Source organism: Nuphar pumila, chromosome 5, assembly GCF_984573655.1.
Source record: "Nuphar pumila chromosome 5, dmNupPumi1.hap1.1, whole genome shotgun sequence".
Taxonomy (NCBI): domain Eukaryota; kingdom Viridiplantae; phylum Streptophyta; class Magnoliopsida; order Nymphaeales; family Nymphaeaceae; genus Nuphar; species Nuphar pumila.
This window is the reverse complement of record NC_143253.1, coordinates 27,971,819-27,996,985: the sequence shown is the minus strand read 5'-3', so window position 1 is coordinate 27,996,985 and position 25,167 is coordinate 27,971,819. Positions and strand designations below refer to the sequence as shown.

The following is a 25,167-nucleotide window of genomic DNA, read 5'->3' as shown; positions in this document are numbered from 1 at the left end:
ATTTGGGGGTTTGTTATCCATTGATATTTTATTAACCCGAATATTTTAACTGAAACTGAAAATCCTAAGGGAGCGGTCAGTGATCGAGAGAACCTCTCAAAGGCTAAAACCAAAACAGGATGCATCCCTAACTTCTGCAGAAGAACATTGAGCTACCACCTAAGACACAATTTGGTAGTCTGGGTCCCCTAACTCCGAGAACTGGGGACCAATGAGCCATTTTGCTCGAAACACGAAACACTTATCCCCGGAATTTTGCACCACCTACCCTCTCCAAGGTCAGTGATCGAGAGAACCTCTCAAAGGCTAAAACCAAAACAGGATGCATCCCTAACTTCTGCAGAAGAACATTGAGCTACCACCTAAGACACAATTTGGTAGTCTGGGTCCCCTAACTCCGAGAACTGGGGACCAATGAGCCATTTTGCTCGAAACACGAAACACTTATCCCCGGAATTTTGCACCACCTACCCTCTCCAAGGTAAGCCCGAATTGGAGTGGGTTGATCTTTTCATTTATTTAAATTACTCCAAAGTACAAGAGCATTTTCCCAAACTACCTCCTACTACCATAGTAGTAGGTCCCCAACCTTAGTCATTTTACCAAGGCATACACATCCCAAATTTTTTTATACTGATTGCACAAACCACTCAGAGTGCTTCGGTACCTTTAAGCCGGTCAAGCACCGATGCCCTGGTACTTTTAAATCAGTCGGGCCCACAACATTTAAGATTAAGTTTTTCATCAGTTTTATTGCAGTAGCACACAAGTTCACAACCCAATCGGGTAATCAACCCATATTGCCCATTAGGCAGGTTTTCCCAAGCGACACTATTTGTAGTTCATTCAATCCATTCTTGGTTCTATTTCAGTATAATATGCCAGTTCCAGTTAACATGATTGAGCATCGTTCATATCCACACAAACAGATAGTGAAACATTACAGAAAACGAACACGAGAGTCTAACTAGAGCCTGCTAATTTTGAACCCAACATATGCATGAAATAAGTCTTCACATGTGCATCAAACAAGTCTAGGAAATTCAGAATAATAAAAAGAACACAGTACCAGCTACAATAGTTGGACCTGATAGTGGAATTACAATTTATGTCACATGTGTTTAGAAATATCAAAAGGCAACGGTTGCAGTGAAACAATAAATCTTTATCAGTTGACGGAATGTAAAGGTCTCCCAAGTCCAATCTGTTTTATTGTCCTATGTAGGACCAACAAGCTTGACATTAAATAAAATGTAACTAGAGATTAATATACCTACTGGACATGAAATAAAATGTAACTGGCGATCTATATACATGTTTGTCATGAAATAAACTATATTTAGAGACATATACCTATGAAGTACAATGTAACCAGAACTCTCTCTCTCTCTCTATATATATATATATAAAAAAATTTACTTATTAATTCTTACTATGTGCTCGAATCCCTTTAAATGATTTTACTGTATATCTAGATTCAACACACATGTACATAGATAAAAGCAGTTTTTTTTTGTATGCCCGAATCAACCCATAGGTAGTACAACAATTTTCTCTGTGACTGAATTCCACACATTATAATCAATCGAATTCTAAGTACATGCAGGTAGTATAGCATAGTGAATTTTAGCCAAGTCCATGTGCACTTGCATTCAGCACACACCCAGGAGATTTAAAACCAATCCCTGTCCACTGACATTCAGCACATGCCTTCACTTAAGCCAAAACACAGATTTGTTTATTCCAGAGAGTACACTAATCAAAATATTATGAAAAACTAAGTTTATTTGGTCTTTCCCCAAATCAGAACATACAACACAGTTGCTCGGGTTAGAGAACACCCACAAAACCAAGGTTCTGCGTTTGCACAATCCTAACCCCATACCAATGGATTATGATGTAGGACAGTAGTCGAAATCCCAAAATTTTCGATTTGGGTTTCCTTTCATAATAGCCGAAATCCCCAATTTTCTGTTCAATTAGGGTTTCCTTTCACGGCAACCGAAATCCCCAAATCAATTGATTTGGGGTTTTCGGACAACCCATACCGCATACCCGAGTGCACAGTGTACCCTAAGAAGGGACAATAAAACCTACCTCGTCTGACGCTCTGCAGGTGGCTGTAACGAGGCGATGGTCGCCGGTTCCGGTGGCCCTACCGCTTCTGACGATGGAAGAAAAGGTGGCTGCCGTGGGTGGGTCACGCGAGAAGTCGAGAGGAAGAAGGGGAGACAGAGGGTAGAGGCGAGAATGAGAGAGAGAGAGATAAGAGATGAGAGGCAGAGGAGAGTGAGATAGATAGATTCGGGGTCCCTCTTTGTAGGGGAAAGCCCGAGAAGAGAGGAGCTCTCCTCCGGCGGCTGCACTCCACCCCTCCCCCATTGCGATTTTTGTTAGGGTTCACTTTGAACCCTAACCTTTGTTTGTTTGTTTTTTTTTTTATCGGGCAACCCGTATCGGGTTGCCTTTAACTCGTTTTCCCTTTTTTTTTCGTAGGGTGTGGGCCGGGTCCGAGACTAAGATTCGGGTCCAGCTGGGGTTTTGGACCCGCACCACCCACGCGATATGGATCCAATCGTGGATCCCTTAATATACTTACGTCCATTTATATATATATATATATATTCCACTTCTTATTTTCTTTTTCTTAAATATATATATATATATATATATATATAAGATATTATACTTATATAAGTAGATATCTTGGATCCAGAATGTGGATCCCAGGCCTATTTACATATTTTATCTACAAAAATTCGAATTAATTCCCCAAAAAATGCGGTTATTACACTTATGATTATGGTTGTCTAATTGTGAAATTCTTAAAAATTGATTTTGAAGTATATTCATTGTGTTTTTCCTTAATGACTATTGTACCTTGCTTCAATTGTTACTAATGTTTTTAAAATCTTAAAATTATTGCTTAAGGTGCATATCTGATTCATTTTTAAAATTGTTTAAGTTTATAGTATCTCTATGTTTTGTTGAGGAACTTAATTATCCTTGCTTCATATATATGAATTAACCATAGTTATTCTTGTTCAAAATATATATATTTATTTTAAATCTAAATATATGCTATGTCACACAGACTCGGCTAGGGGGTCGACGCACCCGCGTCGACACGCCCCGACACGGGTGCGGCTTGAGACACGGGACGGACTCGGTCAACAGGTGTCAGACTCGGTCAACGCACTTGGGCCTAGTCCGTCCACTTTATAGAGTCGACCAACTTTGATCGAGTCTATATTCATCCATTTTTTAGGGCAAAAAACTAAAAAAATCATTTTTTTAGATTTAAAAAAAAATCATATATATATATATATATATATATATATATATATATATATATATATATATATATATATAGCCAGACTATGTGCACAGTCAGTCACAGACTGTGTGCACAGTCATATGGCCATTGCTATCTTATTACTTTGATCATTCCCAGTGTTATCTTATTAATTTATTGTTATATATATTAAAAAAAATTACATATATATATATATATATATATATATATATATATATATATATATATATATATATATATATATATATATATATATATACTCCAAAATTTTTGAAATTGGGCCGCACCCGTGTTGCACCCGCACCCGCACCCATGTGACATAGAATATATGTATTTTCTATCTATTTTTTTTAAATTATTGGGCTAAAATGTTTTTCGTTTAATAACTATTTGGTAAGAATATCTTCCTTTGTATAGTTGAAACCTTTGTTTTGTTTTCTCTGCAGGTTCTTAAAGATGTTATAGGTTGAGAAAAAAAATTATATCTTTGATGCATCATAAAGATGGAGATAGCCGATGTAGGCATTTGGAGAAGATTATCATCGAAGACTTTGATCCTTCCTTTTATTTTCTTTTTGTATTTTCAAACTTTCGGTATTTACACCGTAAGTTTGAGGAAGGTGTTAAAATATGTATATATATATTCGTAATATAATGAATATATATATATATATATATATATAATTTTGTTCATCAAGGGTATTTTAGTCTTTTTACTTTTGTATATAGGTTTGTCCTATAGGGACAGTTTTGTATTTATTTTTGTTTTTTATATTTTTTGTAATTGCCTTGGTTTTGAGGAGATTTTTTAGTTAGTTCTTTTTGGACTAGTCAACATAGAGTTAATTAATTAAAACCCTATTTCTAGTTGTTGGACTGTTTCAAAAGCTCTATTGAGTCTACCTTTTATGTATAAATAGGGGTAAAAACTCCAATTTGTTTTTAATGCTTTTCCTAAACATTTTACTCAATAAAGATGATATTTTTTATGTTGTGTTATTGTTTTGACTCTTTGAAATCTTGTATGTGCACTTTGTACTCGTGTAGTGCCTTAGTGCTTTTGTTTTTGTTCTTTATTGGATTTGTAATAGTGCTTGTGCACTTTGTATTTGTTTTTCTGCATATTTCATTACACGGTAGTCTCCCACTTAGGCTCCAAGAGAATAAGTTCTCTCCATAGAAGGGCCATCTCGTTGTAATAGTCATGGATGGTTTTGTCACCTTGCTTTAATAACATTATTCTTTTGTGAAGATTCCACCAATGAACGATGTCCTTCATAGTATAAATGTCCCTTAAGAACTAACATGCTTGCTTGACATTTTTGAATTGGGCAACACTATCAAGGATGGAGATATCCACACTACTCACAATTCTTGCTAAGATTTTTGTATTGTCCATTAGTCATTCCATGTGTCTTTTTCCGAACTCAACGGTGACGGCGACCTTTTCATCTTTCATCGAGAAACTTTATTTTCCGATACACAATTTTTGTGAATGGGAGATGAGGCTCCGAACAATCACCCTCAATGTATTTGATGAAGTCTTTGGACAAGATATGGTTCTCTATCGTAGAAGCCCAAGTGGGGTAGTTGGAACCATTGAACTTGATGAGCATGATAAGCACACACTCCTCCATAATGAGTAAGAGAGAGTTGATGAAAAAGGATAGTCACTTTAAGCTTTGACACGTTCTCCAAGAAGAGGCACGATCACCATGATGGTCCACCACTAGGATCAAGATCCTATTGGCTCTCATACCATGTAATGAAATAATGTGCACAAATACACTTTCAAATGTGCACAAATACAAGGTCACTAAGGAAAATACACAATAAGCCACAAAGGCTAAGAACCTATGTAACAGAGACTCTTCTAACAGGGCACCGTGCCCGCACCTAGGCAGCTGCGACACTTGGACACAACTTCCTTTGTGTTAGGTGAAGTCAACCACACTGAGGTCTATTTCTATCCAAAAGTAGATTCAGTTAACCCTAATCAAGTCCATTTTTATCTATATTATATATATATAAATACATAAATGCACACATATACGTAATGTTAACTTAAAACTATATATATATATATCCTCCCCACACCCCTGCACCCAAGTTTTTTCAAAGTGCGGCATCGCTGCACCCGCATCCGCACCCACACCTATGTGACATAGCTAAGAACAAAAACATAGGAGCACAAGTACACAAGCCACTAATGGGTTGAACAACATATAAAAATTATTATTTTATTCACCAAAGAATACTCATAAAAAGCATAAAATATATGGGTGAGGTTCCCATATATTTATACAAGAAGAGAAAGAAGGGAGGCCTTACTAGCCATTAGGCTAGTCCCAATAGCTATAACAGCTGGGACAAAAATGCCCCTAAAGGGAATGCCTATTACAAAAATAACAAAATAGAAAATAATAAAAGAAAAGAAAAATACAAAAGAAATACTAAAATACAAACTATAGAAAATACATATATATGTATACTAATATATATATATATGATGTATATACATATTAATATATATATATATATATGTATGTATGAAAAACAAATACATTTAACAATTATTTGGATTAAAGCCCTTGTATATCCATTGTATGATGAAGCACATGTCTGTCTGGTGCATCTTCTGCAAGTCTTTTGGGTTCTTACACCAAACTGGTGCTATTTCAACAAGTGTACCAAATAAAGAATATCTGCTTGTTCTTGAGTCTCCTTAACTCTTAAAAGTTATCTTGGTATTATATCATTGGTGTCTCTACATGTTGAAAGAGCTTATCAGAGCATCTGTATCTGTTTACTCTAAGGAATCATTGTAGAGTTCCATCATGGTTCTTCCTTAATTCCTGTTCTTGAAATATGATTATGGTGATATCATATTTTCAGAGCAAGTTCCATTTGCAGTAGGATATTTGCATCTTCTAGATCAGATAATATATGCACAACTTGGCATTGGTATTTTACGTCGCTATTTTAAACACGTGAATGGTGATGGTTGCTCAATTATCAATAGCTAAAGGCATGTTGGATTGGTAGAGCCATCCTATGTTGGCTAAAGCCAAGATGTCATGGGTTTGAACTTCCCCTGAGGGTTATCCCACCTTTCAAGCAAAGAAATATCCTATTAATTTAAGTTTCAACTTCTTTGTTTTTACTAATGGAGCTGGAAATTGTCTTGTTTCTTAATTTTATGTGTCAGTAACTTGCATCTGCTATGAAATCTGTGTTAAACTGAGACTCTTTCACATGCAGATATCTTGTTGAGCAGTTACAGAAAATTCAAATTGTGAATGAGGTTAACAGGGTAATAGTTCGTGGAATCGTATTTTATAACAGCATTGAACTTGCCATTTGTAATCAACATTTTTTATTTTCTTTATGTTCTTTGTGAAGGATTTTGTAATCGAGGCTCTTAGGTTAATTTCGGAGCTAGTGACATATGGTGACCAGCACGATCCTGCCTTTTTCGAGTGAGATTTTTTTACACTGGATTTTCCTTTTATTACTTTTTCTTGGCCGTTCATGTGTAATGATTTCTTTTTTGATTTGTATTATAATCGATTCTTCCAGTTTTTTCATGGAGAAGCAGGTTATGGGGGAGTTTGTGCGTATACTTAAAGTCAGTCGAACCATGAGTGTTGCACTTCAATTGCTTCAGACACTCGGAATAATGATTCAAAATCTAAGAAGTGAACATGCTATTTGTAAGTCAAGAAGCTATTGAACTGATTATGGAGTTTGTTGTTCTGGCTGCATATTTATGATGATTTCTATATTCTATCTTGTGACATGCAGATTATATTTTCAGTAACGAGCACATAAATTCTCTGATTACGTACCCCTTTGACTTCCATAATGAAGAGCTTCTTTCATATTACATTTCCTTTTTAAGGTTTGCGAAGCACAATGGTTGCTTCTAAATCAAATCTTGCATTTTACAATAGCTGTAGCTTTGTCTATGCTTGTTAATTTCATTCTTGGATTTGCTTTTTGATATCATTGTGTTGTTACCAAACTCTCATTAACTTTATAATTTTTCATAGGGCAATAAGTGGAAAACTGGACAAGAATACTGTCTCATTGCTTGTGAAGACAGACAATGTAAGTTCAAGGTGTACAAGATATCCTGGAAATTGGACTAAATATGTGCTTCTGTTAACATGTAAGGCCGGTTATGCCTTTATCCACTTACTAATAAAAAACATGTAATGTAAACCCTCTTTTATTAATGAATGATACATATATTATATTTATGTATTTTTTTACTTTAATGATTAGGAAATAACAACTTGCTCAAATTTTGAACTAGAACATGTGTACTCAGTATTCTGCATTCAATGTCCTCTCTACTCTGTAATTTTGGGTTAAGTTCTTGTTCGTATTACCAAAAGTATATGGAATTTATTGCTAACTTTAAAAGATACAACCTTCTTAAGTTACAACACTCATTAGTCAGTAATACACATCCATGTATAAGATTGACCAAAATTCGGATTTGAGAAGAGACTTGACCCTATGATATATTTTTTATTGAAAGTTTTATGTAGTTATAGGATTTTTGATACTTGTCTATTGGGTTTACTAAGTTTTGCCTTTTCTTGTAAGGACCCCCAAAATACACGATTTTTTTAGGGCTAATCTATGGTCATGTTCTAACCGGACTAAGTACTAGGAGGTCTGCCTGAGTGCAAGCACGGGCATATATTAACCTACTAGAACCTAGTTTGACAAAAGAAACACCAAAGACAAGACCCTTTTTCCAAAATCGAATAGTATCTTTTAAACTAATGCGGAAACCATCATTTTTAAAATAATTACGAAAAATATCCCACGGGTCTGGGGTCCATCACAAATTATCATCAACATCCCAAACCATTCATCCAAGCCATAATTTAAAAGAACTAATTACAACCCATAATAAAATGTAATAAGCATAAACATAAGTCCTCAAGTTATAACTCCAGTCTCCCAAACGTTTAGAATCCAGCCAATGATTCATCGAAGTCGCCCTTCCCAGCAAGTCAATTTTGCCATCACTGCTCAACTAAGCCTGAGCCTCAACATCTGAATAATTTTAAACAACTGGGTGTGAAACCGAAGTTCTTGTACGAAATTTCACATAATCCAACAGTAAGGAATCACACATAAATCATCCAAATAACAAGTTTAGAAAATACCTATGCACACACAACAATTCAAACATACTTGCAACATAAACCAATACAAACAACATCACATGACACAAGAATCAATAAATATACGATGCATGTACTAATGCTTTTACAATGCATGAACCAAGGGATACTGCATGAATAACTTTTTATCTCATTGTTGACCATTGCTTTTGAATGTATGTATAAGATTAATGAAAACCCATTTAAGTTCTCATTTCGACCATCTCCCGTAAATACTGACACGAGTCAAACCCTGAGGTCCAAGGCAGTTCCCAGTTATATCTTAATCACTCAGTTGTATTTTATTAACTGGGTTCCACACATGTCCCTCAACCGATGTCGGGCATCCTCACCCTAGGCTAGAACATTGGGCATCTCCACCCAATGTCAAGATGACAAAGGACATCCTTACCCTAGGCCGCCACTTTATTGATATACCAATACGCTATCAGCTGAAGCTAACCCACACAACCCCAGACAAAAATGGTAATTTTTTTTTGTACTATTGTGATTGGGAACACAAATCTCAATATCAAGTTCTTGGGAAAAACAATACCACAGAGTTTAAATACCATGTTGTCCCCCATGACAACCATCCAAGGTGCCGACCATCCCTAGAGGGCATCCTAGGATTAAATTATTACACTCTTTAGGTATCTTTTGTCTCTTTTAAATTATCAAAAGTTCTTTTCACAAGAACACACTGGGTTCATACATCTACAACATGCATCTCACTCTGCATCCACCGATTGGGCTACCACCCCGCTCAATCCTAACAGTGTAACATTATGTGCTAACATGTGCAATTTAATCATATGCATTATAACACAACACCACAATGCATGTCACAAATTATTATTTCAGTAACAATACATAAGTACCTGGCCCCCAAATGGCCCACCTGTAGCTCAAGTATAAGCCACGATACAATCTGGTTCATCTCTTGAACTGTCTCATGCATTCAAGTAAGCAAATCACAATGGCAGCACATCATGCCTTCAATACACAAATCCAGCACAAATATAAAATCACACTCACGATTTTATTTTCAGGTTCCCGCGAATATAGGGATACATACACGATTTAAATTCTAGATTTTAACATACGTAGATAAAAATGCAGATTTTATAAAACTAACTCCAGATTTAGATAAATAAGAACCTAGAGTCACCTAACTAACACTAACATGCATATATCTAGATTTGCTAAACTTAGACTAGCATGCATAAGTCTATATTTAATAATCTAAGAGTACCGATTTATCATGAAATAAAATATCATATTTAACATAAAATAAAACCCTCGATTTTCCCGTGAACTAAGAACGATTAATCTTGAAATAAAGTTCCAGATCTAACGTGAAATAAACTGACAGATTTTCATGTGAACTAAGAATTAGCGATTTAACCTGAAATAAAATTCAAGATCTAACATAAAATAAAATACGGATTTAACAAGGAATGGATTACCGATGTAACGCGAACTAAATCCAAGATTTAACTTAAGATAAAATACTGTTTTAAGTCATGAGTTAAATCCCAGATCTATCTTGTACTAAAACTACATATTTAAATAACTCACATCCAGATTTAACATGTATTATAACTGCAATTTAAATAAATCAAATCCAGGTTTAACGTGTATTAACCCTACAGATTTAAATAAATCAAATCCCCGATTTAACGTGTATTAAAACTACAGATTTAAATAAATCAAATATCAATACATAAATATCAATATAAATTCATATGCACATCAATCAATCAGTTTGTAGACAAATATAATGTGAAATAATGTAACACGTTATTTCTGATCCGGGATAGATAAAGACTGCAAAACGTGAATAAAGCAGAACCAAGAAGATGATATTAGAAAGGAAGGTAAAGAAATTGGCATGCAGATTTGGATTGGGTATGAGAATCAAGATCAAGAACGTATCGTGATGTAATGATTCAGATATGATGTTGGTAACACTCAACCCAAATAGGTTCTGATCAGAAATATAACAAAACTGTATAAACAAAGACTGGGCAGACAGGAAGATATCTGTTTCAAAATATCAGGTCTGTGCAGGGGCGGAGCTAGAAATTTAAGCTAGGGTGGGCATGAATACACAGTAAAAAAAATAATTTCTATGACAATAAACTATAATAGCAAGTGCAAAAAAAAAAAAAACTTAAGAAACTACATGTATAATCCAAAATTTAGCTTTGTTTGATGTAAAGACCAAAGAAAGTATCTTCCATGAATCTCAAGCTTCGAGCTTGAAATGCATTCAGCATGACGTGACAAAGGAACACAAACATCCTACAAATAAATAACCAATTAATTAGTTAATCTTCAAAAAAATCTACAAAGGCCATCATAAATGCTTTATAAATAATTAAAAAAAAGTATCAGCCAACAAAAAGATCCTAGAATGTCAAATTTATCAAATTGCAAGCAGTGTGATAACTGTGTATGAGATTTTGAGTATGTACACCATCCTCAATGAAAGGCTTTGCTTCCTTTAGAAACTCACCCGCAAGAAGGACGACGATAGTTGTTCCATCACCAACCTGCAATCAATAACAAAAGGTGAAGTAGAAGCCACAAACCTAAGTTGAATAGCAATGCTACAAAAGAATAGCTTCACTAATGCAATGGTAAAATACTCTTATGAAAAATAATTCCAAATCCACCTGAAATTGGAGTCTTTCATACAATTAACAAAAAAACTCTAACCACAATGCAAGCAAAAAAATAAAAAGGAACAAAGTAGAACATTCCAAAAGTATAAGTGGAAAAGCCAGTGAGGATAACTCTTCAAAAAGTAATGCCAAGTCCATAATTGATAAATTATCAATAGATGAGTTAAGGAGTATGAAACCATTTGTGCCACATAAGGCAAAAAAAGGTCCTAAAGAAAGGACTTGAGGATGAAATGCAGATATAGTTGACCATTATTTAACAAGGAGAGGAAAAAAAAGCTAAGCAGAAAGTGGTGTGTCTAGACTCTAGAGATTATTTTTTTTTTCTAATGGTGATGACATGGGTAAAGCACTTGGGGATTCCAGACATTAATAACTTACTAGCTGAATAGTAACCCTTGTTACGGTCAGGGAGAATAAACCAAATTAAAGGACATGAGCTACATATCAAAAGCCATTATTCAGAATGAGATAGATTACTAACATTGTCTCAGTTAGTTCATTTGCTGCCTACAACTGTGAATAATTCTTGGGTCATGTTTGCAAAGCTTTGAGAAATAGGTTATGTAAGACATGTTAAAATGTATCTCCTAAATTCATTGATGTAAATATAAATATATATACTTATATACATAGAGATACATATACATATAATATTTATATGTATATGTATCTCTATTTATATAAATATATATATTTATATATTTTTCCTTTTAATTACCCGATAAGGGTATAATTGTAATTTCACCTCTTGCGCATATTCCATTCGGAATATGCTGTATTTTTTTCCTTTTTATTTTTTGTACCTTTTTTATTTTTATTTTTTATTCTTTTTACCTTTTTCAAAAAGGTACATTGGGGGTCCCCCAATAGAGTCGTTGGGGGCCCCCAACGGTCACAAATGTGACCGTTGGGGGCTCCCCAACGACTCCTTTGGGAGCCCCCTTGCACCTCCTTCTTCTTGTATAAATAGGGGTGTTCCCCTCTTGTTTTCCCTAAGCTTGAGAGTCTCAAGCATTCGGTTCTTTCTATGAAATACATGCCATAGTGCATGTTTATTATTTTTACGCTTTTGCGTACTTTGTTCAAGTGTTGTGAGAGTGCCTTCGTGCACATCTTTTCTATATTGTTTGTGTTCGTATGCGCATTGTCTTATTATAGACATTTTCACATGGTATCAGAGCCAGGTTGATTATTGAAGATCGTGGGATTCTCCATTTTTGAGTGCCTCGAAAAACATGCCTTCAGATCTTTGAAGTTTGAAGTGGTGGATCTTTCTTCTCAAATATTTTAGAAGAATCTTGTGCCAAGTTGGTGTTGGAAATATTGTGTTGGTGCGCCTTTTCCTCTACCTCTTTACTCTCTAATGGGCGAAAAGAGTCCCATTTTGCTCTTGGTTTCAAATTGAATGGGTCCAACTATCATGTTTGGGCCGGAAATATGGAGGCTCATATAAAAGGGAAGGGCCTATGGGGTTATGTACTTGGTATAATTCCAGAACCGGAACCCAAGATTACCGTGGTAAATGGAAGCGAAATCAAGGTTCTTGAGGGAGAAGAAAGAACCAAAGCCCTTGAAGAATACTCCAAGAAGCACGATGAATGGGAAATGAAGAATTTCAAGATTCTTTCATGGTTTTTCTCATCCGTGGAGACTACGATCAATGCCAACATTATTAAATTCAAAAAGGCATCGGAAGCTTGGCATTATCTTGAAAAAATGTACACATCAAGGGATCTCTCTCATAAATACTACCTTCAAAAGAAGGCTATTTCCCTTACCCAAGGTGAAATGACGATTAGAGAATACTTTGCCGATCTTTCCTCTATTTGGGATGAGCTTGCAATGCTTGAACCAAAATGGAGTGGAGAAGCAATTGAGCTTCGTCACAAGCAACTTGAAGAAGATCGGTTTTTCAACTTTTTGAATGGGCTAAGGCCCGAATTTGAGCAAATAAGGTCATCTCTTCTTTCCTCCTTCTCTTGAAGATGTTCTCACCAAATTAAGTGGTTATGAATTTATGTAAACAAGGACCAAATGTTCTTGCGGTTCCTTGTAGTATTGAAGAAAATAGTGAGGTTAATGCCGTATCAAGACCCGGAAACAATGTAAGAACCTATCGTCCCCCTCACTTTAAATTTCAAAATCAAGGAGAAAATGGTGGACAAAGAGGGAAAAGGGACTATAGCAAAACTATTTGTCATTTTTGTAAAGAACCGGGGCATATCAAACCCGTTTTTCCCAAATGGAAGAAGCTCCTAGCCATGGCTACCACTGGTGTACCACAGAAAGAGGAGGCATCTTCAAGTGGGACCCTCTCTATAAATCAAATAGTAGAAGCTCTTCAACCTTTCCTCAAGGGATCTACCTCCGGTGCGGCCGTGTCCACTTCTTCTTCTCCAGGTAAAATCTCTTGGCTTTTGGACTCCGGTGCATCCTCTAACCGATCCTACTCCTTACAGGCAGTTGGTAGGCTCTTTAATGTATCTTAACATCACTTGACCTGATTTGTCACATGCTATACACATTGCCAGTCAGTTTCAGCACGCTCCTACAACCGTTCATATGAGTGCTGTGCTTCGCATCATCAGATATTTAAAGGGAACTGTGAATAAGGGAGTATTCCTATCTTCGTCTTCTGAATTGAAATTGCTTGCTTATACTGACTCAGATTGGGGATGTGACCCTAGTAACCGTCACTCCACCACTGGTTTCTGTGTTTTCTTAGGTGAGTCTTTGATCTCATGGCGATGTGAAAAGCAACAGAATGTCTCTCTGTCATCCACTGAAGCCGAATATAGAGCCATGACATCTACCACCATGGAAATTGTATGGATTCGACGCCTTCTGGAAGATATGGGAGTATTTATCAAAGAACCAACAAAGCTGTGCTGTGACAACAAAAGTGCAATTTATATTGCCAAGAATCACACCTTTCACGAGCGAACAAAGCATATAGAGATGGATTGCCATTATGTCAGAGAAGAATACTTGAAGAAGGTCATTGATCTGCCATACATAACGTCTGAGTATCAGCTTGCTGACTTCTTCACCAAAGCTCTATGTTCGCCCAGATTTCATTTCCTCCTTGGCAAACTTGCGGTTATCACACCGTAAGTTTGAGGGGGGGTGTTAAAATGTATCTCCTAAATTCATTGATGTAAATATAAATATATATACTTATATACATAGAGATACATATACATATAATATTTATATGTATATGTATCTCTATTTATATAAATATATATATATATTTATATATTTTTCCTTTTAATTACCCGATAAGGGTATAATTGTAATTTCACCTCTTGCGCATATTCCATTCGGAATATGCTGTATTTTTTTCCTTTTTATTTTTTGTACCTTTTTTATTTTTATTTTTTATTCTTTTTACCTTTTTCAAAAAGGTACATTGGGGGTCCCCCAATAGAGTCGTTGGGGGCCCCCAACGGTCACAAATGTGACCGTTGGGGGCTCCCCAACGACTCCTTTGGGAGCCCCCTTGCACCTCCTTCTTCTTGTATAAATAGGGGTGTTCCCCTCTTGTTTTCCCTAAGCTTGAGAGTCTCAAGCATTCGGTTCTTTCTATGAAATACATGCCATAGTGCATGTTTATTATTTTTACGCTTTTGCGTACTTTGTTCAAGTGTTGTGAGAGTGCCTTCGTGCACATCTTTTCTATATTGTTTGTGTTCGTATGCGCATTGTCTTATTATAGACATTTTCACAAGACACACTCAAAGGCATGGCAATTCTCACCAGACCCAAGTTTTTAACATGCTAATTACTTAAAAACAGTAAGGCACTGAATTAACTCTTACAAAATAAAGACCTACAAAAACATCAAGAGTTACAAATAACTTGTTACATGACATTGTTTCCACTGCCCCTGCAAGAATGTGGAGCAGATTTGAACCTCAAATTGCCAATAAAAGTCCACACAATCAAACTAAACTATTTCACTCATATACTGTACTACTCTCACATTAATGAACAATAATGAACATGAAAAAAGATCATAGAGCAGAGCCATTGAAAATGCCCCAGCCAAATACCAAATGCACTGAAAATAATGGAAAAAGTCTAGAGAAGAAAGAAGGTCTGCACCGTCCACAGGTGGGGACGTGGATTTGGAGGGGACACCGGCCACAGGTGGGGCCGCGGGCAGGGGCAGAGCCACAGAGTGTGGCCACAGCCCACAGGTGGGATATGGGGTCGCAGGCAGGGGCGGAGCCGCTGCGGGGATCCCCTCTGCGGCTCTGCCCCTCCCTGTGAGTTGTGACGGGTGGGGTTGCACCGTCGCAGGAAGGGCGAAACTGCCAAGGGGGCCACAACCTCGCAGAGAGAGAGAGAGAGAGAGAGAGAGAGAGAGAGAGAGAGAGAGAGAGAGAGAGAGAGAGAGAGAGAGAGATTAGGGCATAGTCGGAGGGAGGGGGAATTGGGGAGCGAAAGGGGGTCGCCGACCCCTTTGGGTAGGGCACAAGCATGTTAAATTATATACTTAAATATATATATATTTAAGTATATAATTCTGTTGTATAACCAAAATACCCGATAGGGGTATTTTGGTAATATCACTATGTATTTTACTTTTAAATATTTTACTTTTTCTTCTTTTTTCCTTATTTATTTTTTCTCTTTTATTTATTAGTTTTGGACCACATAAAGCGGCCCCACCTTCTAGTCGTTGGGGCCCCAAACGGTCATAAATATGACCGTTTGGGGCTCCCAACGGCTAGAAGGGAGACCCTCTATGTGGTCCCTTGGGTCCTCCCTTCTCTATAAATTGAGGGCTCCTCCCTCATTCATGTATGGCTTTTAGCCTCTCCTTTTCTCTCTTTCAATAAAGTTATTTTTGCCTTTGAAGGCTTTTCACCCCTTAGTGGGTTATTTGCAATTGTATTGTGCTTGTGTTCTCTTTTGCACATTGTGTGCTTGTGTTGTTGGCTTCCTTGCTTCTCCTCTATTCGCATGTTGGTGCTTCCGCGTCTTTCATTACAGGGCACCGCCCATGTTTTACATGGGGAGCATATCCCTCTATGTAACGTGGCTCTGCCTCTGGGTCTGTACCTGAAAGAATACGGTTCAGGTCAAATCTGATCAGTAAAATATTAGATCTGAACCAAACTATGGCTGATCTAATGACCCAACAAGGCAGATACAAGAAACAAAATTTTAAAGTAAGCCTAAACTCGACTAAATCACATAAATATGAAAAGAACAGATTTTATTTTACATCTAAACCTATGCTTGGATCGATCTACACTATATTCCCCACATGCTGAAATATGTAAATCCCGTATGTTAGCTTCGGTTTAGATCCAAGGAAAGTAGTCTCAAGCTACGAAGGCCTCCCAAGCCGTCCTTCCTTCACCTCCCTCTCTCTTGCTCTTGCTTCCTCTCTCTCTCAAAAATGTGACTATGAGAGAGGGGAGGAGACTCAACCTCATATAGATGAGGTTTCCCACCTCCACTAGGTTTCCTAGGTGACGCCTCTGCCTGGGGAGTCTCTAGGAAAAATGACTTTCCAAATTAAGCAACCTTGTTAGTTTCTAATTTATGAAATTCCTAATTATCTTCTAATTTAAGCAATATTCTAGTTATCTTATTAATTTACAACCACTTACAAATTTTGAATTATGGATCCTATCCAAAGGGGTCCACAATCCATCCTAAGGTCCAACGAATGTTCTAACCCATTTATTAGATAATTACTATTAATTTAATTTCTTATTAAAGAAATTCTCATGAAAATTGCATTAAATAAATTTCTGCATTTTCGAAAAAACCAAGTATTACAATCAGTATTTGGTTTATTTTGATGGCTAACTCTTCTGACAATGGAGGCCATTTAGACAGACAGATGACAACAGAATACATCTAACATATTACACAACAAATTTTCTCCATGTTTTGAAGTAGTCATCAGCTTTGCCTTGTTCACAGTTTTGAATATTTCCTTCTGAATTTGATCAGGATGAAGTAGTTTCTTTTCCACTGTACACAGAGGCGATAAAATTTTCTTTTCATGAGGAGAACATGGTCCGCATTGCCGTTTGTGCTTTGACGCTAAATGTATATCATGGTAAGTTCATTTCTTGCTATTCAAATATTTTTGGAGAAAAAGATCTATATCCTTGAGTAGTGTTAGAATGAGATGTTCAGTCCGCATTGCTGTTTGTCCTTTGACGCTAAATGTCTTTCATGATAAGTTCATTTGTTGCTATTCAAATATGTTGTAGAAAAATATCTATATCCTTGCATAGTGTCAGAATGGCATGTTCAGTCGCTTTTTGTGGTATTCCGTCCTATATCCATAAGCCTTATTTCTGAATATTAATTGCAACAATCTTGTGAGAGCATCATAACAATTTTCTTGCAGTAGTAGCCTTTCTTCAATATCTTTAAGTCTTTAATTTTTCAGCATACCTGGAGTGGAAGTCATTGTTGGCCTGTATATTGTGCCTCTTCTCTTCTATAGGAATCTCCATTGAACATTAATCTTCATGTTCTTTAAAAACTGAATATCACTTTTGTTGGTACATAAGACTGCACTCAACCAATATTGTTCTAGTTAATCTGAGGGTTTCAAGCTGAGAAACATCTTCCCCAATCCCTGTTTTTAGGCTACTAAAAAAATTGACATATGGGAAGATTGTATTTTGCAAATCTTGTCATGGTATTGCAGTTATTTTAAAGAGAGAAAACTTTCGCCTTTAAGTAAGTAGGAAGTTGGATTCAACTGCTTTAGGTTTCTGCCATTACATGACTTTAACCTGCGAGGATATGGATGACTGTCAAATTTACTTTTGCACAATTCCTATTTTTCATGCATTTATAACGTGATTGCATCTTTTTATGTTTTCTTCAGTTGGAGACGAGCATGTGAACAGATACATCACAGGCCCAGTTCTGGGAAATTATTTTTCTGATTTTGTTGCCTATTTCAGAAAGCAGTGCGTCAAACTGGATGAATGTGTCTCTGAAGCTTCAAAGTAAGAAATGTTATTGGTCTGTCAGTTGTTTGGTATTAAATCTTGTTTTTGTTTCAAATAAAACTGATTTTGTGGCTAGGGGCGGTTGTCAAATCAAGCTACATGATATCATCTTTAATGACTCATTAAAGGCTCATTCGAACAGATTTGTCATTCTAACTATCCAAACTTAAGCATTGAGTTTGGATTCAATAAGTAATCAAGTCAAGTTCTGCTCAGTTCAACTTTATAATGCCGGTCGTAAGTATTGCATTTATTCATGTTCCTGTGTGTTTGTGCATGTAGATTATTATTTTCTAAAAGCTCATAATATATATATATATATATATATATATATATATATATTATTGCATTTCGTTCTCTTTTGATTGCAGACTTGTCTAGCCTTAGGATCAGCCACTTTAGCCCTTTTCAATTGTCAATTAGGCATAATTTCCTTAGTTTGTACTGTAGAAGCTTTATTGATTCTAGTTAACTTTAGAAATGTGCATCTTAAAATCAATGTTGTAAACCATTCAAAAATTACTTACTGAAGTTGGTAAAACATCTGAGCTCAAAGCTCAAAACTAAGCTCTTGAATGAAACCAAACAAAACTCAAGCTTGGTAGGCTGGATTCAGTATAAGTTCAACATCTTAATAAACCAAACCACTAGACCTAAATCTCCACTTATCTTTGCTCAGTCATGCCTCCTAGTTATTGCATTAAGTCCTGAGCACTCTTTTGCTTCCTGACAAGCGTTCTCTGACTTGTATGACAGGAACCCTGGATCTGCTCATGCAACTTCTACCATTAATTCCACAGTGGATGAAATTGAAGACAATCTTTACTACTTCAGTGATGTTATTTCTTCTGGTGTTCCTTATCTGGATAGATTAATAACAGACAATATCTTGCAGCTTTTGGTGTTTCCATTATTTCTGCCTTCTATTAAGATGGACTTTACTGATGTAAGCATGTGCCAAACTATTTGTTTTATGACTTCCCTTCTGGTGATTCTTTAATTGTAATGTTCGAATGCGGCACTAACATATCCAATTCTTTGTTGTTTAGTTTCAGGAGATGGTAATTGGCACTACAACATCTTTATTTTTACTTTGCTGCATTCTGCGAATAGTCAAAACCAAAGACTTAGCGAGTGGAATAGGTGCTGCACTTTTCTGCCCACCTGAAGTTTTCATCCAAAAATTGGAAACAAATTCCAATGGTGATGCATGCGAGTTCCATGTGTTTCATGCGGAATCAAAGCGGGGGAAAGAACCTCTTTATGGAAAGGAAGGGATAGAATGTTCAAAAGATACTATGCAGAATATTTCTTCTGCTCATATTGGTTCAGCTGAAGAATTTTTCTTGCATCATAATTGTAGTGGGAGAAATTTGGCTTTGAGGTGAAACTCTTATTTGTTGCAAACAGTCTTCTTACATTTGTTTTGAAATTCATGGTTAATAGATTGAATAACCCATCAAAGCTTGCTACGCTTCTCCATGGCATAGTATGACAATTTTTATTTTGTTAGGTTTTATTGTGGAATATCCGAAAAAATCATCAAGCTTAAAATAAATAATATGAATAATGATGATGAGTAAAATAATTGAATGAGCTTTCTTTCAGAGATATTGCTGATGAAAACATCGTATTGTCACTATATTTTTGACATGTCATGATTATATCATAGTTAAAAACTTCATCCAGGTTTTATTTGGCAACAATTAGGATAATATTGTGTTTGTCACTATGCTTCCTTGTATGTCACAGCAGCTATTAGTCTAGTTGGTGGTCTGTTGTGTTTGTGTTTTAAGAGACCTCTTTTTTTAATTCGACATGGAGGATTAGACCCTTGTCGCCTGGAATATTGGATACTAGTGTCTCTATGAACTTCTTCACTGTCAACATTATGATCAAGATCATTAATTCCTTGATCATTATCAAAGTTATAGTCAAGATCATATTCATCAGATTTTGATGTTTGATCTAACAAAAAAGAGTACTCATAGTCTTCCTTTGGTTTTTCAAAATCAAAGAAGCTCTCCTTTTCGAGAAAGGAAACATTTCTAAACACATATAATCTATTATTTTTGAACTCAAAACACCTATAACCTTTCTGATTTTCAACATATCCTAGAAAGGCACAGGGAATCACACGAGGGAAAAGTTTATCATTTTTGTCGGTAAATATAAAATATTTGCACCCAAATATTCTCAGTCTAGAGTAGTCAGGAGAAACGTTCAGAAGTTTTTCAATGGGAGTGATATTTTGCAAAGAAGAGGATGGCATCCTATTAATCAGATAGGTAGCAGTTAAGGCAACTTCTGCCCAAAAGTTTTTCGGGACTTGATTTGCTATTAATAAAGTCCTAGTGGTTTCCATAATATGATGATGTTTACGTTCTGCCAACGCATTTTGTTGAGGTGTATAAGGACAAGATCTTTGATGTGTAAGGCTATGTGACTTAAGATAATTTTTAAAATCTGTGGATAAAAACTCTCTTCCTGAATCTGTGCGAAAAATGGTAATATCATTTTGAAACTTGTTTTTAACCATATTATGAAATGTTTGAAAGTATGAAAATACTTCAGACTTATATTTAAGAAAGTAAATCCATGTATGTCGAGAGAAATCATCAACAAAAATAACATAGTAAGCAAATCCTCCTTTAGAAATTACTGGTGCAGGACCCCAAACATCCGAGTGTACTAATTCAAGTGGTCTTGAAGAGAAAAAAGTTCTGTTCTGAAATAGTAATCTTTTCATTTTGCCAAGAATACAATCTTTACAGTCAAATGATTCAGAGTTACAAAATTTCCCTAGATTTGGAAAAAGTTAGATTTTGGCTATATGTGGGTGACCAAGTCTCTTATGCCACAGTTTCAACTCAATTTTCTGAATATTATAGCAAAACGCATTCTTCATCATTTCCAAAAAATCCATGTAATAGAGTCCTCATTCTCTATGGTCTTCCCCAATCAACTTGCCTGACTGGCGATCCTATACCCAACAACCATGAGAAGAAAATGAAATATTATACCATAGTCAGAAATTTGAGATACAAATAAAAGATTTAAATTCAATTTGGGAACATATCTAATTTTTGGAATAGAAAATTTCTTTGTTTTATAAATTTTTTCAAAATTTCCTATTCCTTCTATTTCAAGAGAAGTCCCATCGGCTGTAAAGACCTTTGACACACTTGTTTTGTTTTTAACACATTCGGATAGACTTTGATTATTTGGGGTCATATGAAAAGATACACCAGAGTCAAGGAGTCAAGAAATTTTACCTGGATCAGAAAAATATGAGGTTGTTGTGCCGGTTGAAGCTTCAGATGAAGAAGAACACTTTTGATGAGAGGCTGAAGAATCTCCATTAGTTAGGCCATGGAAACTGGTGCATCTTGATCTTTGGGCTCCGATCCAACAATTGCAGCTCGTTTCTCTCTCAGCTCCTTAAGTTTAGGACATTGTGGCCTGTAGTGTCTCGGTTCATGACAATGATGACAAATAACTTTCTTCTTGTCATAGTCACTATTTTGACGATTAAAGTGAAGAGGTCTATAAGATCAAACATGATTCCCTGGTCTAGACACAGCTAGAACAGAATCATCTTCAGTTTTAGAAGAACCTTTCCGGAGACAATTTTCTTCTATTGTTAATTCTTCAATAGTTTCAACAATAGAAGGAATTTCTCCCCGGTAAAGGAGGGTCGATGTAGTGGTTTCAAATTCCGGCCTCAATCCAGTTATAAACTTGTAAAAATGTTCAACATCGAGTTGTTTCTGACGAAGCTCGATGTCTTTGACACAATGCCACTTTGGTTCTAAAAGGGAAAGTTCTTCCCAAAGTTCGGATAAACCATTGTAATATTCACGAATTGTTTTGCCTCCTTGGGTCATCATTCGAACCTTTTATTAGAGATTGCACATGTAGGCAATATCTTTAAGAGAATACATATTTTTAAGGTATTCCCATGCCTTATCGGCATGATCAAACTTGGCAAGACTTGAGCATTTTTTTAATATCAACACTATTGATAAGCCATGACATTATCTTTGCATGAGATATTCTCCACTCTTTCTATTTTTTCTCATAAGAGGCTAGAGCCTTGATTTTCTCTTCTTACGATAGAGGAACCTCTTTATCTTCCTCCTTTTTAGTAAGAGATAGCTTAGGTTCCGAATCAGAACCATCCACAATCTCCCATAGGCCTTTTTCCCATATATGGTGCTTCATGATTGAAGCCCATGTTACATAGTTTGTGTCGCTCAATTTCATAGGCATGATAGTGACTTTATCATTGTCATCCATCGATTAAAAGGAGAGAAAAAGAATAGGGATAGAAGATAAACAAGAAGAGAAGTGAGAAAAAGAAAGAGATACAATACAACAAGATGTGAAATCTTTCCCAACGAAGTGATAAAACACTTCTCTTCAAGTGGCGAACACTTTTGCAAACAGGCACGGAAACCGAGGCAGCTTTTCTTCAAGGTCTAATATTTCCTTGGCTTTGATACCATGAAATGAGATGATGATCTTCCAAACACGAACTGAGATTCGAAATGATGTCTTAACAAGACATTTAAGCATAACCCTTAAGAAGGGTGTAAAAGGAAACAAAAATGAATAAAAATATTCTTTTATTGAACAAGGAGAAAGCAATGCTTAAGAAGCATTTAACACACACTTTACAAGAGGGGTTGTACCCCTATATATACATAGTATGAGAGAGGGAGAGAATGAGGGACTCAATAGAGTCATTGGACTCAGTCCAACGGCTCTAAATAGAGCCGTTAGACTAGAGTCCAACGACTCTATTGCTAGTCAAGTCTTAACTAAGACTTGACTAGTTATGTCATTCTAGTTCAAATTGAACTAGATGACAAAAAACAAAAAACAAAAAACAAAAAAATAAAAAATACAGAAAAAGAAAAAATATTATTTATATATATATAATAATATCATTATATATATATGTTTACAAGTTTACATTTTAACAATTCTTAGCATCATTATAAGAGAATGGTTCCACATATGAGTAGATGGCCATCAGACATTCTCTATAATTGGGTTCAAAGGAATCATAGGACGCATTTACTAGGGGCTTTGGAAATCCTTATAGATTTTCTAATACTAGATGAATCTATGTCTTGATTTTGTGAATATCTTTCTAAGGCACATAGAGGATGGTCTTCGGTACGATGAGTATAAGTTTGAACTTCATTATGTGATTGGTATATGACATTAAGACTTTCACTCCCATTGTCACTCTCATGCACATTATGAATGTCATCATTATTGTTTTCATAATCAACAACTTTATAATGCTCATTAGCAAGATAAAAAAGAAAAGAATATTCATAATGCTCTTTGGATTTATCCTTATCAAATCTATTTTTATTTTCAAGAAACCTGACATTTCTTGAAACATATAGTTTGCCTTTTTTAATTTGATAACATCTATACCCTTTTTTATTTTTCGGCATATCCCCAAAAAACACAATGAATAGCTTTAGCAAAAAGTTTGTCATTCTTGTTAGTAAGGACAAAGCATTTACAAAAAAGAACTCAACCTTTCATAATCAGGAGTTTTGAATAATTTTTCAATAGGGGAAAAACTTTCAATAGTATTTGAAGGCATTCTATTAATCAAATAAATTGCTGTAAAAGTGGCTTCAGCCCAAAGCTAAATTCCTAGTTTTTACAAAAAACAAATAATAGACTATTGTGTCTCTAATGGACACAACCTATTACAAGACTGAAAAAACAAAAATACCCCTAATCCTAATGGGTATTTACCTATTACAATGTATTATATATATATATATATATATATGATATAACCATATATATATAAATATATATGCATATCTTAACAGGTACACTATGTTCATGTATGGAGTACTTCCCTTTTGCACTTGGAGTGGTCATGCTTTAATTTTTTGTTATTGTTAAAGGTCTTGCTTGTTAAGTTCTGCTTTTCTTCCCTGCCTCCTTACTTTATGACCAGGAAGCAGATCTTTCTAGCAGTTCATGAATTCTATTTTTTATACTGTCTTTGCATTATCTGTGGTTCCTTTCTTCTGTACAAAACTTCAAAGGGTTCTTTGAATTTGGAGAAAATCTGATAGCAAAATTCTTGATTTGATGGATGGACATGATAGATTTTTGTCCTTTCTGTTGATATCAAAACCAGGTCTTAACCATAACATTGTTTTATGTAGGGAGATATTGTTGTCATATATTGATAATGGGAATGAAGTACAAGTCCTTGGTTCTTTGAGTGTACTGGTAACTTTATTGCAAACAAAAGGTTGTAATACCGGGGTTAAAATGCATTCCTTTAGTGGCCTCTGCATCAGTACAATGATTTTTTGTTTAACACAGAAATACTTGTTTCTTCTTATAGAACTTGATGAATCAATGTTAGATGCACTTGGAATTCTCCCCCAAAGAAAGCAGCATAAGAAACTCTTGCTGGTAAGTCACTGTTTCGTTTGCTTTACTCTGTTGAATAAGATATTATGTTTGAGAGGGAAGATTCGTGTATCATGAAACCACTGTTCCTAATAATATCTTTGATGTCTTGTCTACCTAAACATGGTAACCAGAAACAGTGTGATTGATCCATTTGAGAAATTTATTGATGATATTTAATTTCTTATCTTTGTGCGGTAAACATGTATAGTTGATTAGTTGATCACATCCTTGGAATTTAATCTTGTAAGGAGTTATTTCTATAAGCACAGAAGAATTCATATTATGATCTTTGTACATGAAAAGTCAGAATTTGCTGAATTACTGAATATGTTACACTTTTATGTAGTAATTAAGTTGTTAATTTAAGGCGTCTTTTGTATTGTGAATTTTATATTCTTAAACAATCGCAGAAAACTTGTTGGTTCTCATTGTGGACAATTTGTGTATAATGGCATAAAAGTAGTTATTTGCCGTCAGGAGTCTTCCTTTTTCTATGTTTAGAGATGGCA

General features: G+C 35.5%; 1 protein-coding gene across 1 annotated transcript in view; it reads left to right on the top strand.

Moving 5' to 3' along the window:
- The window catches only part of LOC149837233 (protein TRANSPARENT TESTA 9-like), a 156,600-nt gene that overhangs the window by 26,929 nt on the left and 104,504 nt on the right, over nt 1–25,167 (top strand). Inside the window, exons 2-12 of the mRNA XM_090005904.1 lie at nt 6,578–6,629; nt 6,719–6,795; nt 6,896–7,029; nt 7,121–7,217; nt 7,369–7,426; nt 17,169–17,277; nt 18,064–18,187; nt 18,947–19,136; nt 19,240–19,574; nt 24,403–24,491; nt 24,588–24,658. Of these exons, the coding sequence (XP_089862030.1) occupies nt 6,578–6,629; nt 6,719–6,795; nt 6,896–7,029; nt 7,121–7,217; nt 7,369–7,426; nt 17,169–17,277; nt 18,064–18,187; nt 18,947–19,136; nt 19,240–19,574; nt 24,403–24,491; nt 24,588–24,658 (1,336 nt within the window). The remainder of the gene's footprint in view (nt 1–6,577; nt 6,630–6,718; nt 6,796–6,895; nt 7,030–7,120; nt 7,218–7,368; nt 7,427–17,168; nt 17,278–18,063; nt 18,188–18,946; nt 19,137–19,239; nt 19,575–24,402; nt 24,492–24,587; nt 24,659–25,167) is intronic.